General features: G+C 37.5%; 1 protein-coding gene across 1 annotated transcript in view; it reads right to left on the bottom strand.

Annotated features, from left to right (window-relative positions):
* DPYD (dihydropyrimidine dehydrogenase) overlaps window positions 1–17007 on the bottom strand; it is a 945375-nt gene that overhangs the window by 315438 nt on the left and 612930 nt on the right. Inside the window, exon 16 of the mRNA XM_025289449.3 lies at window positions 14527–14610. Within this exon, the coding sequence (XP_025145234.1) occupies window positions 14527–14610 (84 nt within the window). The remainder of the gene's footprint in view (window positions 1–14526; window positions 14611–17007) is intronic.

The raw sequence follows: 17007 nt of genomic DNA, 5'->3' as shown, positions 1-17007 counted from the left end.
AGAAGGTAGAATGACAAATAGCAATATGTGACCACAGAAAGAGGAAAGAAATTGGGAATACGGGACATAACTAAATCAAAGAATGCAAAAATGCAGAAGAAAGCTGGTAGTGTCCAGTGTCTTCAACACCATCCTCACTCCTGCCATGTAATAGTTGCTCAGTTAATAACTAAGGAATTAATTAAACCAATGGGTGTTTCAAGTACCAAACAATCATTTCAGGCTGTGTTCATCAGTGGAAAAAGGATGAAGGAAAAGCAAATCAGTAGATTTGCCAGGAATAGTGTCAAAATGACTGCCACTTTGGAATAATAGACCTATTCTTGGAGAAAGATGAAAACACTGAATAATCTGAAATTAGGAACAAAAACATAGAGATTCTTTGTGAATTGATCTACAGGGAAGAAATAGGTCTTCACTGTTCTCAGAGAACTATTCTACTGATTGCTTTGATTGTTTTTTTATTGTCACCAACCTTGGCACTCCTCTGGCCATATGTGTGGGATTCTTGGAACCAAAATGAATATTACATACAGTAAAGTACACCTATCCTGAAGGGAAAATGACAACCACATAACATCACGCAAAAGAATGCCAACAAAAAAGAGAATTTGTTTTTGCATTTTATGAGACAATAAGGCAGAAAGAAAAAGAAAAGTAAAGCGAACGACTGCATGACAGAAAAGAGCGGGGCTCACAACACACAAGACCAAGAAAAGGGGGTGGGGGAGCCCGCTAAGGCAGAAACAAGGTAACAAAAAGGACAAAACCAGCAGTAGAAAAGAACTGTCAGACACAAAACCCTCAAAACAATAGATACGAAAGAAAGGAACAAGATGACAGGAATAGAGCAGCATGGAATCTAGTAAGAAAAAGAAACAAAAATTTCAAATAATGGATTTTCTAACACCCCCGCTGTTCTGCCAGTGCATTGTGCCACAGCCTCACAGAACAGTGCATAATTTATTATGGTCACTCGCTGCCAGGCTGCTATAAAGGGCAACAGCTATATGAAAATACTCCCCACCGCTGGATGGCTTAATGATCTACCCTTTGTAGAGGGTAGGGCTGCGGAATGGCAGGCGAGGACAGAACCACATACAGGCAGGATGGTGTTATGCATATTTAGTGCTCTCCACCATGAGAAAGAAGGGTGAATTAACCCTGGGGGCACCTCTGTGGTGGGCAGTGTTTCACCCCTCTCCAGCGTCTCCTGGATAATCGCCATCTATCAGGGACAGTTTCTGAATGCCTGGTACCACACACTGCTTCCTTTAGGGGAGGGATGATGTAAAAATTGCAACGATGAAAAAATAGATTTTTAGAAGAAAAACAGTCCTTGAAAATTAGCATTCATGACTGTAATACTGCATTATATTTTAATCACGTCTGGAGATTTAACAAAGAACCTAACCCTGTTAGGGTTCCTCTTTATAATGAATTTGGATACAGGAAAAATAAATAGGACATAAAAATAAACATCATTAAAATCATTTTTACCATTCATTTTCAGGAACATGGCCTTTTCAGTAGTATTTATATAGAAGAGCTTTCATTATTTTCACAAATAGCACTGTCTTCAAAGACAGATTCATCAGTAAGATAGGTATTCATTTCTATGGTCAGTAAAGCCAGGGATTACTTCTTTCCAATTCTTTTTTGAAAGGCATTCGTGCCCGAAGTTGGGAGCAGAGGTTCATGAATTAGATGCCCAGGATTTCAATCCGGATGCTACCCTTTATGTGCTGTGTGGCCCTGCCACATTACTTACACTGGGTTCTCCCCTTTGTAAAACAGGAATTAATAATAGTCCATACACCATAGATTTGCAGTGTGGATTGCATGAGTTAGACCTTGAATCAGAACCTGGCAAACAGCAAGGCAGGTTTCATTGATTGTGTGAAAGTGAAAGTGCAGTTGCTCAGTTGTCTGACTCTGTTTTATCCCACAGACTATAGCCCACTAGGCTGCTCGGTCCATGGGATTCTCCAGGCAAGAATACTGAAGTGGGTTGCCATTCCCTTCTCCATGGGATCTTCCTGACCCAGAGATGAAACCCAGGTCCCCTGCATTGCAGACAGATTCTTTATGGTCTGAGCCACCAGGGAAGCCCAATCAGTGATTTTTACCTATTCTCAAATAACGTGGGAGACATTCAGGAAGCATATGTAATCCAGAACTTTCTGTCATTAGGTGATGGGCATGGAGACAGGAGATAATAATCTTCTTAATTCCACTGGAGGCCAAGCTGATGTGGTATACTTTTTTTTCCCTTCCCTCATTCCTGGGTACATACCTTGTTTATACAGGGTAGCAAATGTGCAAAAGGAAGTCATAGTCAGACATTTTGACATTTTTCATCTTCCAAACACCTACAGTAACATGTGGAAAGGCTTATTCTTACAAAATGATTAGTGAGCTCCAAAAATGCAATATTTTAAAAGGAGGTAGATTCCTGCCCAGGGCACAGGGAATTAGGAATAATATGTATATGTGCGTAGTATGTACTTCTAGACAAACATGTTTAGAATGGATTTGAGACATATTGAAGAAATCATGGCATCTGGTCCTATCACTTTATGGCAAACAGATGGAGAAACAGTGGAAACAGTGGCTGACTTTATTTTGGGGGGCTCCAAAATCACTGCAGATGGTAACTGAAGCCATGAAATTAAAAGACACTTACTCCTTGGAAGGAAAGTTATGACCAACCTAGACAGCATATTAAAAAGCAGAGACATTACTTTATCAATAGAGGTCCATCTAGTCAAGGCTACGGTTTTTCCAGTGGTTATGTATGGATGTGAAAGTTGGACTATAAAGAAAGCTGAGCACAGAAGAATTGATGCTTTTGAGCTGTGGTGTTGGAGAAGACTCCTGAGAGTCCCTTGGACTGCAAGCAGATCCAACCAGTACATCCTAAAGGAGATCAGTCCTGGGTGTTCATTGGAAGGATTGACGCTGAACCTGAAACTCCAATACTTTGGCCACGTGATGCGAAGAACTGACTCATTTGAAAAGACCCTGATGCTGGGAAAGATGGAGGGCAGGAGGAGAAGGGGACAATAGAGAATGAGATGGTTGGATGGCATCACTGACTCAATGGACATGAGTTTGGGTAAAGTCCGGCAGTTGGTGATGGACAAGGAGGCCTGCGGTGCTGCGGTTCATGGGGTTGCAAAGAGTCGGACACAACTGAGTGAGTGAACTGTACTGAACTGAACTGAAAAAATCAGGCACATGAAACCTAAAACATTTGTGGTGCAAAGACAACAAAAAATCAGAATAAGGAACTGTGATTGGTTTTACAGGCAAGTAAAATGACCTAAAATGTAAGTTCTTAAGTTACAAAAAATCAAGAACTGCTTTACTGAGTCATATTCATAAATCACTCTGCTCCAGACCTTCTTAATCTGAATAGCACAAAAATCCATTTTGCATGAAGGCTTAATTCATCACATTACTCATTCATTCACTCATTCATTCATATCTTTATTAACCTGTCCAAAATATTTACTGAACCTATAATGTGTCAGAATGACATTAAACCTGGGTGTTCAATGTACAGTAAGTCACTCTAGCCATAGTTCCTTTGTCTGTAATGTAGATGTTTATCTTCCCCCTCAAAGCTGATTGAAGAGTGGATGCAATTCCATGCATAGAAAGACCTAGCACATTGCCTAGAATAATATGGGCACTAAGTAAAATAAACTCAAATTCTACTGTTCATTAAAAAACTCTTTATGAATTGATTATCTTGGTATACATACATACACACACATACATACATACATACATACATATTAGTGGTAAAGAATTTGCCTACCAATGCAGGATAGGTGGGCTTGAACCCTGGGTCAGGAAGATCCCCTGGAATACGAAATAGTAACCTACTCCAGTATTCTTTCCTTGGAAAATTCTATGGACAGAGTAACCTGGCAGGCTACAATCCATAGTGTTGCAAAAAGTCAGACATGACTGAGCACGCACACACACACACATATCTATACATCTATATATATCGGTAACTTTATAGCCACTTCAAAAATATAATTCCTTATTTACCATTAGGAAAACTGTACACTTCACTTTACCATGTCTATCATTTCTATTGAGAGAATAAATATCTAATACATTTTATACATGTTTAAGTTTTTAATTGTTTAAAATAAGCATGGCTCCCTTTGGAGGAAAACTTTTAATAAGAGTTTAATAATAAGAAATGGAGAAAATATCAGAATCACAGATATGAGTGGATGGACCAGGACTGGAAAGGTAAAGATCTCCTAAGAGCTAGAATTGTGTGTGCTTGTGTGCATTGTTAAGTTGCTTCAGTCATGTCAAACTCTTTGTGACCCCATGGATTGTAGCCCACCAGGCTCCTCTGTCCATGGGATTCTCCAGGCAAGAATACAGGGGTGGGATTATAAACCATTTATTTGTCTGAGGCAAGGTCATAGGATGAATAAAGAATGCTTATCTGTTCTGTGTAAGAATGCATCATTCACTACATCATGGAGCAAAGGAGAGAGAGGCAGAAAGAGTGAGAATGCTGAAAATATTTGTTTTCCTGGATCCAATCACGAAGTCAACTTTAACCTTGTATCATCAATTACATAGGGAATATACCTGTCTTAGTTTACAACACCAGAATTTTGGCAAAAGCTAGAAAGCTAAGAACTATCTTTCCATTTGTTTCTTCCTTAGAACCTCCATACAACGTATCTTCAGATGCTGCTCCGTGTGATCCTTATCTTTGGCATATGCATTTCTCTATCTCTACCATCATTTTCCTAATCTAAGATACAAAGCACTGATATTTCTTACTTGAACTATTTATTGTAGGAGATTTTAGCCTGTCTTCTCAAGTCTATTCTCATGCTCCTCTATTCTGTTCTCTCAAAATGAAAATATAGTCTTATCATATCCACCACTATCACCATTCAACTCACCACTTATTATTTGTGAGGTTATTTATCCAATATATCTCTACTTTACTAAATGGAAAGCTACTTGAGGACAGATAACATGTCTATTTTTATCACTGTATTTTCAGCATTTCACACAATTCTTGGTACATTGTGCTATGCTCAGTCATGTCTGACTTTCCCCAACCCCATGGACTGTAACCTGCCAGGACCCTCTGTCCATGGAATTTTCTGGCAAGAATACTGGAGCAGGTGGCCATTCCCTACTTCAGGAGATACTCCCAACCCAGGGATGGAACCCACGTCTTTTAGGCCTCCTGCATTGGCAGACAAATTCTTTACCACTGCACCACCTAGGAAGCCCTTGGACATGGTAGATACTCTAAAAATTTATTGAATGAATGAAAGTAGAGAACTATTTGGTGATTCAGGGAGTGCCAAATAGGCTGTCTAAAATCTATTTCTCCTAAATAAAAAGGCTATTCTCTAAAAGTTTGAGACAGTCAACAGTGAACAAGGAAAGAGGAATAGAGAACAGACACTAGAAGTGAAGAGAACTAACTGCTCCTGCATACACTGAAGCATAACTATAGGAAAGACAGGAATGGAATGCATACTATGGCGTTGCCATACAATATCTGGTGTATTCAAGAAGAGAAAAATCTTGGCAATTGAAAACTGGTAACAGAAATCACAGCTGATAGAGGACTAGAAATTTTACAAAAAAGACAAAAACATCTGCATGTTCTTTTTTGATGAGTGGTTAACATCCAGGAAATGTAACCAAATTTGCAACTTGATCTATCAAGACTTTTAAAGCTGTATATACCCAGGAACAACAGATAGAGAAAAATAAACACTCAAACCATTAACTCTAGAAAAAGTAAAATAGCAAATATTATAAGAAAAGAACTAAAGATATTCAAGGCATCTAACAGTGGTTAAAATTGACAGTCATCTTAAAGTTGATATCCCTTTTAACAAAACTTTTATTTTCAGAGTATATATTAATTAATCACATTGTTACTTGATAAATTGATTTTTTTGATGAAAGAACAAAACCATCATTAGCTCCAAACATGAGTGTCATTAAGATTTCTGCAACATAATTGACAACAAAACAGACTTCATGTTTGTGTAACATCTGTGATACCCAACAAGAACCACCTCATGCGTTTGAGGGTGGGGGAGCCTAACAGTTCTCTGGGAATGTGGCTGCCAAATGATGGTAACAAAAGCCATAGAAGTTTCAATTTTGAATCAGTACTCCTAGGCTGTAAATGCTATGAGTTTGTTAAATCTATTTTCTTTGACTTATTTTTGTGGGGAGAGGGCAATATTTTCACCACTAGTCAGACAACCCGATACATCGCCTTCCTAATGTTGCTCCCCTATTCCCAGCTGGAAGACTTAAACTGATTGTGCTTTAAAGATTACTTCTACCCCAGTGAGAAATGTGTAAAAACTGTCTCTGAAGTAGAAGTTGCCTTAATTTTACAGTCTTCTTAGAAGTGGTGCCTCTTATACCTTCCCTTGATTCCCCTTATTTATTATTCTCTCTCTTACCTTATCTTGAACTCTGCTGCCTCTGAGTCTTTAGTTCCTGAGTTCTTATTAGATTTCTGTCCAATCTTGCTTTTTTACCCCAAATTCAGCATCCTTTATTCCTGGGTCTTTCGTCCATTTTAACATCAAATTCAAGCCCTGTTTGCTAGTTCTTCCAAACGGAGGAGCCTGGTAGGCTGAAGTCCACGGGGTCGCTAAGAGTCGGACATGACTGAGCGACCTCACTTTCACTTCTCACTTTCATGCATTGGAGAAGGAAATGGCAACCCACTCCAGTATTCTTGCCTGGAGAATCCCAGGGACAGGGGAGCCTGGTGGGGGCCCATCTATGGGGTTTCACAGAGTCGGACACGACTGAAGCGACTTAGCAGCAGCAGTTGGATCCTATGACTAGACTCTCCATTTCTTTGTCAATATTTCTATTTTAATAATTATGGTTCCCAACTTTGTTTCCATTTCACACTGCTGATACCTATTTACTCTTCAACAACATATGCTTTACAAATTGTATGACATCACAGACTAAGTTCACAGTCTCTCCCTCACCTTACTCTCACATCCCTCTCTATAGGTCAAAGATATTTTTAGTTCATCTTTGTGCCCAAGTCAACAGACATATAGAAAACTCTCAAATTTACTGTGGTGTGACCATCTGAAAGTGATTCATAAAAAAACTTAGAAATGCTATTGCTGCTTTATTTCAGCATGATAAGTATAATAAAAACCATGCTAAGTTTAAAAACACATATTTCAATGTTCTTCCTGCAACTATTCACCAGGTGGTCCACCTATTTGTACAACATAATTATTTTATAAATGACATATACATGATTGTTATTATAGATAGCAACAATTGATATTTCCTGATCTAGAACTAACATCTCAGTTAGTTAGATTAGATTTAAAGGATGTTGCTTTCTCCTAAACATTTATAATTTTTAATAGAAAGCAATCATTTTTATATCATTAGCCAGCATTAATAACTAAAATTGAAAAACTCATAGAGAACCAGCTTAAGGCAAAATATTGGCCATTGTAGAAATGCCTCTTACAGATCTCCTATAGTTATCTACTTATCCAAGCACCCATGTCTATGCAAATGGCTGAGAATTAAAATCAAATAAAAAGTTAGGCAACATAATATAGTGTAAAGCAAATATTTCTTTTTAATCAGAGATACTTTTTCTCATAAACAAGTTGATAATCTATTTTAAAGCACTTCCAAAATTGTATCACCAAAAGGAAAATAAAAGAAGGCAGGCTAAGTAAAATGTGTTTGGGTAATATCGGATTTTAGTCGCTTTTGGCAGGAACTTATATCATGCAGCCATTTCTTGTCTTTCTTCCAGGAATGAGGTTATTTTACAGTGCAGTGATTTCCAAACCTATGATGTCTCAGGGATCAATCCACAGAGGCAAACCTAGCCTGGCCCATGTTTAACCAATCAGCTCACAGACCTCAGGTACAACTTTCCAGCCTAAACTTACATTGATCCATGCTGATTAAAGCAAAATTACACATCACGTTCAGGAACAAAGCAGCACTTTGCCACCCATGTTTCTTAGAGGAGGCTAGAGTCAGAAAGGGTGAGAGGAATCAAGAACCTGAAATACAGGAGGCCTCATGTGCACACATCTAACCAGTATCAAAAAGGAAATTTAACTCAGCAGTGATCCTCACCTTAGATCCCCCAAGACATACCAGAGACAGCACTGTGGCTTCAGTTTGTTGTATTTTTACCATTGCTGGGGCTTCTATGTCTGTTTCTCTGTTAAGATTTCTCATATTCCCAAATGCCTTCATTTCACTCTCTGGGGTATATAGGAAGTGCCATGACTAGTCAGCTGTTTTGGCTTTAAAAGTAGTATCTTTATACTGTCCTCTCCACAGACATGCCATGGGAACCAGATGGAGGCAGAGCTTTGGTCATTGTTCCCTAGACCTTGTACGGCAAATGAGATAGAAGGTCTGTTAGCCCAGCTGCTGGAAAAGGTTTTATTTCCCAAGGGAAAGGATAGCACATCTGGGGCAATGCGGTCCTCATACTCAGTTTTGGATTCTCTTCCTGGTGACAGACATCTGCTCTCTGGCAAGGGAAAGAGCAATAATCTGTGTTTTATGAAAAATGTTGGCATGTTGTAACAGAAAAAAATCTATTTTTTTTTCTTTTTTAAACAGAAAAATACAGAGTTTATGCAAAATTAAATTTGGACACAGAACAGATCATGAGGGAAATATCAAAATCTTGCTCTAGGTGATATTAATATAAATCAGTACTTATTTAAGATCACTGAACATATAAGATTTAGCAATTTTAAATCTGTTTGTTTTGCCTAGCTAAATCATCATAAAAGCAGGACTGTAGATGTATTTCCTGATGGTAACTGTTAAGATTGAGTTGAATATTCCAGTGTTCACAAATTCTATGTAGAGAATATATGTAAACAAATGGATGGGGTTGTGAGAAAGCAAGACATAGCAAGTGATGAGAGTGGTGCACCATCTTTATTCAGGATTCTGCTCTGTCTGTAAAGTTAGAGCAGTTTTCCCTCCAATTATATACTATCATCTTGGAATTTTCCATTCAAAGGAATTGTTACTGAACTAGTTGTGCACTATTTAGCAATCACACCTATAATGAAGGCCAAATCATGGCTTGCAAACACTGAACGATGAGAATCCTCCAAGGGCAAGATAAACAACATCTTCGCAACTTCTTAGAATTTTCAGGTAAAGAAATCCAAACTCATTGACAGTGATTCAGTTTCTAGGTCACCACAGATTGAAATGAGAGTATGTATCTAGTTTCTATCTTTAACCTGTTCATTTATAACATATTATTTTTTCTTTATCATGGACAATTTAATTGATAATATATACCCAATTAATGAATTAGAGGTCATCCACCATAGAATTAGACAGGTGAATTTTACTTGAATAATTTCAGTTGAAAAGATATGAATTCCAGGTGGAGAGAATAATAGTATTTAAAAAGGTACAGAGTAGGAAGTTTCCAGGGCAACTGACTGACTCATTCAGTTGACTGGAGATCTGATTACACCCAGATGACATAGTGGAAAATACTGGCCAGAACACTAGACGGGGGTCAATGACAAAAGCATTACAGGCGCTGGGCTCTGCTAGTTGGGTAGCTCAGACTAAGGCTATTTAGATCACTTTCCAGTCCCAAATTCCTGTCCTCAAATAAGGAGGTTGAATTGGGAAATCGTCAAGGTTCCTTTCAATTCTGAGAGTCTGTGCCACATCATTGACTCAAGGCAAAGAAGAAAACAGCTGGTACGAAAAATAAGAAAAAGCTTTAAAAATACATGCTTTCTGATGGCAAGGACAAAAAATCATCTTAAGGAGTTATGTAACTAGTATTATAAAGTCCTGTGGAACATGTTGCCTCCTGCTCTTCTTTTTTGCTATGTGGAAGATAAAATAGGAAGGTAGGAAGACAAGGCAACTTATCCCATACGCCATACCCTACTCCCTACTATTTTTCTTTTGGTAGCTGATGGAGGGTCTAAGAATTAAAAGTACTGCTGGCTGAAGAAAGCAATCTAGAGAATCTTCAATGTCAAGAACCAAGAAAATTAGCAAAAATCCTGGGAAGGCTTGGTTTCAATATTTTAAGGTTGAATCAGAGAGGTACATACTGATAAAATCCATATTGAGTGAGCACTTATCCTTGGTCAAATGTCTGCTGCTATTTACGTATACCACATAGAGGGTTAAAGGAGCCTAACGAAGCTCTAGTTCCTCACTGCCACATGTCAGTATAGGTCAAGTGTGGCCGTACCTTCTTTATTTCAAGAGATGAAGGAAGTAGATTTTTTTTTTTTTTGTCAGCCACCTGTTTTTAAAATGTTGGTAATAATTTAAAAAATAAAACAAATACAATAACAATAGAAAGCTATTCAAGGCCTTTTCAGCTCCTGTGTGAATCTAGGTTAGGAGGTTCTATGAAGTGGAAGTAAAAATATTCAGCATAATTCCGAAAGGACGGAAGAAGAATATTTACTTAATGTCCTATGGACACTTAGCATTTTAGATAAGAAGACTGCAAAGAGGTGCCATTTCATCTGCACTTTATAGAATTTATTACAGTTCAAGTACCTTTATAAAGTAATATGCTGTCACAGAAATTAGTTTACATATATTGCACATAGATGACTTTAAATTTGATTGTCAAGACATCAGAGCTCCCTCATTCCTGAGAGACAGAACACATACATAGAATGTTCAGGTGTGTTTGGGAGTTTAGAGCTTAATCCTGCTCTTAATTTTAAGTTAATAATGATAATATTTATACTAACATTCGAATACTGATTTCTTGGGAACTGTTCTCTGCGCCTTCCCTATATTCAGGCTTGCATGCTAACTAAAGCTCAGGCCTGGTAGCCACTGACAGATTCGTGACCTGGGAAACATGGAAGGTCAGGTTTTTTTGTTTCTTCTTTTTTAATTTGTTAAATGGAATGGAAACTCATCCTACTTCAGAGGATTTTTATGAACTGAAGAAAAGACAAAAAAAAAAATTCATGTTGAAATATAACTCTGACTCTTTGGACTATATGCCACCCAAACTAGAAGGTCTTTTTACCTTTGCCTGAGCATCAAGTTTATTGGGTGAAACCACTAACTAAAATGGAAAAAATGTGATAGAAGAGCAGGCTGACATACTAAAAGCACAAGGGTTCTATTTTAACTATGTAAAGTACAAAACGTCTATTAAACCAAGGTTTTTTAAACAACTGCTAGTTAGATATTCATCAAATAAATAAAATATACCAAAAAGTGAGCAGAACTGATTTGTGTTAAAAAAAAAAAAGAAATTAAATAAATAAAACATTGACTTTCATGCAAGCCAGGTAAATGTTAATGCTTTTAAAAAGAATAACATAATATGCAATTTTTATTTCTTTAGTTGTTCTTATTTTACCAGTGGTCTTTATGAATAGTTTAAAAATGACATATTAGCTTGCTGCCTATAATGTTAGCATTTAAAGAATATTACAGCTGGAAGGGGATTTAGAGACCATCTAATTCAAATGCCATATTATAGAGATGGAAACTGATGCTTCAGGAGAGTAAGTGGCTTGATCAAGGTGACAAAGACGGTTGATGGAAAGAATAAAAAATGTTGTGCTGTCAGTGGGAAGTGACTGGAAAATGTAGCTAGTGGTTGGTAAGAATGTAACCAAGATGGGAGCCTTCCCAGAGATGTGAGATGTATATTAAACCAGTTTCTGAAAATCAAAAAAAAAAAAAAAAAATGAGATTGCCTTTAAACACTTAGCAAGTGTCCTCCTAAGTGTTTAAGATTTTATATGAAGTTTCACCATGCAGGGGATACACAATTCAAATTCCCGGGTCAGCTTGAGATTTTATTTATTTCTATAAATTCCATAAATATATATGACGTCTCTATGTCATAAAGGTTATAGCCTTTTCTATTCCTATATTTCACAACTTTTAGTCACTATGGAAACATATATAAAGAGTTTAAATTTACATGTATATGTTCAAATATATACAGCTAATTAAACTCAGGTGTAAAAGCAGTGTATTTCACTTAGTTGATTTGCAAAAAAATATTTGAGATAAAGAAGAAAAAAAATGTTTAGAGAGGAAAATGTACGGTATTACTATATTCTGCTTATACTCATCTTAAGGAGCTAAAATCATTATGATTTCTAGAAACACCAGAAATGGTGACAGTACAAAAGAGTGTTTCTAATGGAAAAATATTCTAGCCATGGAACTAATGTCAGTTTGAGTCACTGATGAAGCAAATGTTTCTCAGGCTCTGGCGATACACATAGCTCTTTACTTGGCACAAAGGGAGCTTTTAGCAAACGGGATGCAGATCATACAATGATGAGGAAGACAAATTGGAATGGCTCCTCAGTCTCCCAACACTGGGTACAAATTCCCCATCCCACCAACTTGTGAGTGTTTAAGACCATAAACCTTAGGGAGGGAGGAAGAAACAATGGAAACAGGAGGCAGAGAAAAAGGAAATAGGAAGTAAAGGAGAAAATGAATAAGCCCCAGATGTCTTCGTGCCCACTCTAAAAATTCAGAGGTATAGTCAAGTTTTTTTTCCAATGTGCTAATGTTCTTCCTTCCTGATATCTAAAATATTGAAGATGCATGTGTCCCAAGGCACAGTAATCATTTAAATTATGTTGCAGCAAACTAATTAAATTAGCTTTATTTTTCAATTATACAATGTACAAGAGAATATAATTCAAAAGAAAAATTCCAAAGTTGGCTAGTAGAATTGGTTATAGTTTTAGAGATTATAACTAATAAGAGAAATGGAAATGCTTCTAAGTTTCCTTCAGTCCAAGACATAATAGTTTTTGGGACATACGTGTTCCATGAGTTTTAGAAATCTTAATAACTGACTGAAAAATTTTAGCACTTGCATCCTCATTCAGCCAAAGGCTGTTTTATCCAGCTAAATAACTCTGGGGAGGATCCACCTAAGACATTTAACAGCTGGGTAAGTTTTGAGGTGTTCACAGAGCAAAAGTCCGCTCTAAAAAATAAACTTAAAGCTGGCTAACATTTTCAAAATAATTGTCATATTTGTGGGAAGAAATACATATGAAAATACATCTTTCTTTTAAAACTTAGTCAATAGATTCAAATTTTCTATAGCTGTTTTAATCCATGTAACTAAAAGATATTTGGGACAGGTGTAAAGAGAGAAACTCGACTCCCTCGGGCTTTGCTCCAGATGTCCTTTTAAGAATGTTCCTTGTTTTAACCAAGTTACCTATCATGACACACTAACTGCTGCCTAATCACATGACTTATAAAAATTATGATGTAGCATAATGATGTTTTCCCTCTACAGGTAATTCTGAGGCTTGTTCTGTTATCACACTGAATGATCTTCTGGATAATCTGCTGTGAGTGGAGTAGAGAGTATACTTGAACAACATTTGACTAGGCCACCTTCTCCTGCTGCTACAAAAGAATGGTTTCTTCCCAGTCACAAATCTATCCTGAATGTTAATTAAATATTTACAAGGTACTTTAAAATCCTCCCTGGAAAAAAAAAAAAAAAATCCTCCCTGAATGCTAATCTGAAAATAGCAACCTACATTCATTTGAATAAGCAGAAATTTCTGCCTGTCCAAATTAAGCATCTCTGGCCTCAGTTTAATTCAGATAATTCTATGACTTGGGGGAGAAAAAAAAAAAAAAGAACTGACTACCTACTATGTATAAGGTTCCATGTCAGATGTGGAAATAAAACTAAACTTTCTAGGACTAGGAAATTTGTCATAAATTACAACAATTTGTATTATTTAACTCACATCATTTCCCTCTGGGCTTGAAAGCTAAATTAGTTGCAAAATCCTCACCTTTTTAGCATTAAGCTTTTACATTGTTCCTTAACATATAACACTGTATCTAGTTACATAAAGATGCAGTATTTTCTACATATTAACACAGATTTCCACATTTTATTCATTAAGTTTCTGAAAGAGTTTTAACATGAAGGTTCCATTTATTGTATCAAAAAATAAAAATATCATCAAAGTCTTTTTGCAACTCCCAAAACACAGTTAGAGAATAATGATCATATGCTAAAAAATGTAAAATGCAATTTGTGCTGTGCCCCATTTACTACAAAATCACTACGAACAATGCATTTTGTACAGTATATTGCTCCAGGGAATGTGGATCAGCATCAGGAATGAATAAAGAACATTGCATTTGAAATCAGCTAATTCTGCCTCAGCGCTTTTAAAAACTATTTGTTATGATATTACCTCCTGTCAAGCACATAATATGATATTTTCCTCAATAAAAACTAAACAGTTGCTGTAATTTCAGCTTCTCTAATTTTCTACTTTTTAAGCACTAAATATTTAAACAATACAGACCTGGAAATCTCAAGCCAGTCATCTGATCTTCCCATTTCCTGCCTAAAGTAGAGTAACTATCTGTACAGGGGCCTGCTCTGTCACAGACATACATAACGGCAGCTGTTGAGGTCCTTACCTGCCCACAAGCCAGGCCCATTCCTCTTTCTCCCATGCCATGCGGACACGATAAATTTAACTCCAGGGCATCTGCTCCAGAAGCCTTTAAGATGAGGAAGGAAAATGAAAAAAAAAAACACAAAGCTTTAATTGTGTATTAATAGGCTTTCACCACTGACAATACAACATAGGTCACATTTGACAAATTTTAACTACTCTGTTTTCTGCACCACGGCTATTGTATGAGGTGTATTCTGACTCTCTCAAATGAGGGTATCTATACAAGGATTATTCAGTTCAGTCGCTCAGTTGTGTCCGACGCTTTGCAACCCGATAGACTGAAGCTCGCCAGGCTTCCCTGTCCATCACCAACTCCCAGAGCCTACTCAAACTCATGTCCATTGCATCAGTGATGCCATCCAACCATTTCATCCTCTGTTGCCCCCTTCTCCTCTCACCTTCAATCTTTCCCAGCATCAGGGTCTTTTCCAGTGAGTTGGTTCTTTGCATCAGGTGGCCAAAGTATTGGAGCTTCAGCTTTAGCATCAGGCCTTCCAATGACTATTCAGGACTGATTTTGTTTAGGATTTACAGGTTGGATCTCCCTGCAGTCCAAGCAACTCTCAACAGTCTTCTCCAACACCACCGTTCAAAAGCATCAATTTTGGGAACTCAGCTTTCATTATAGTCCAACTCTCACATTCATACGTGACTACTGGAAAAACCATAGCTTTGACTAGACAGACCTTTGCTGGCAAAGTAATGTCTCTGATTTTAATATGCTATCTAGGTTGGTCGTAGATTTTCTTCCAAGGAACAAGCGTCTTTTAATTTCATGGCTGGAATCACCATCTGCGGTGATTTTGGAGCCCCCCAAAATAAAGACTGCCACTGTTTCCATTGTTTCCCCATCTCTTTGCCATGAACTGATGGGACCGGATGCCATGATCTTAGTTTTCTGAATGTTGAGCTTTAAGCCAACTTTTTCACTCTTTTCTTTCACTTTCATCAAGAGGCTCTAGTTCTTTGCTTTCTGCATAACAGTGGTGTCATCTGCGTATCTGAGTTTATTGATATTTCTCCTGGCAATCTTGATTCCAGCTTTGTGATTCATCCAGCCCAGCATTTCTCATGATGTACTCTTCATATAAGTTAAATAAGTAAGATGAAAATATACAGCCTTGATATACTCCTTTTCCGATTTGGAACCAGTCTGTTGTTCCATGTCCAGTTCTAACTGTTGCTTCTTGACCTGCATACAGGTTTCTCAAGAGGTAGGTCAGGTGGTCTGGTCTTCCCATCTCTTTCAGAATTTTCCACAGTTTATTGTGATCCACACAGTCAAAGGCTTTGGCATAGCCAATAAAGCAAAAGTAGATGTTTTTCTGGAACTCTTTTGCTTTTTCCATGATCCAGCAGATGTTGGCAATTTGATCTCTGGTTCCTCTGCCTTTTCTAAAACCAGCTTGAACATCTGGAAGTTCACGGTTCACATACTGTTGAAGCCTGGCTTGGAGAATTTTGAGCATCACTTTACTAGCATGTGAGATGAGTGCAATTGTGTTGTAGTTTGAACATTCTTTGGCATTGCCTTTCTTTGGAACTGGAAGGAAAACTGACCTTTTCTAGTCCTATAGCCACAGCTGAGTTTTCCAAATTTGCTGGCATATTGAGTGCAGCACTTTCACAGCATCATCTTTTAGGATTTGGAATAGCTCAACTGGAATTCCATCACCTCCACTAGCTTTGTTCGTAGTGATATTTCCTAAGGCCCATTTGACTTAGCATTCCAGGATATCTGGTTCTAGGTGAATGACCAGACCATAGTGGTTATCTGGGTCATAAAGATCTTTTTTGTACAGCTCTTCTGTGTATTCTTGCCACCTCTTCTTAATATTTTCTGCTTCTGTTAGGTCCATACCATTTCTGTCCTTTATTGAGCCTGTCTTTGAAATATTCCCTTGGTATTTCTAATTTTCTTGAAGAGATCATGAGTCTTTCCCATTCTATTGTTTTCCTCGATTTCTTTGCACTGATCACTGAGGAAGGCTTTTTTATCTCTCCTTGCTATTCTTTGGAACTCTGCATTCGAACGGGTATATCTTTTTCCTCCTTTGCCTTTAGCTTCTCTTCTTTTCTCAGCTATTTGTACGGCCTCCTCAGACAGCCATTTTGCTTTTTTGCATTTCTTTTTTTGGGGGGTGGTCTTGAGCACCACCTCCTGTACAATGTCACAAACTTCCGTCCACAGTTCTTCATGCACTCTGTCTATCAAATATAATCCCTTGAATCTATTTGTCACTTCCACTGTAATATCGTAAGGGATTTCATTTAGGTCATACCTGAATGGTCTAGTGCTTTTCCCAACTTTCTTCAATTTAAGCCTGAATTTGGCAATAAGCAGTTCATGATCTGAGCCACAATCAGCTCCCGGTCTTGTTTTTGCTGACAGTATAGAGCTTCTCCACCTTTGACTGCAAAGAATATAATCAATCTGATT

The sequence above is a fragment of the Bubalus bubalis genome, chromosome 6 (assembly GCF_019923935.1).
Source record: "Bubalus bubalis isolate 160015118507 breed Murrah chromosome 6, NDDB_SH_1, whole genome shotgun sequence".
NCBI classification, from domain to species: Eukaryota; Metazoa; Chordata; class Mammalia; order Artiodactyla; family Bovidae; genus Bubalus; species Bubalus bubalis.
Note: the sequence above shows the minus strand (reverse complement) of the source record. Positions and strands in the feature narration are given on the sequence as shown.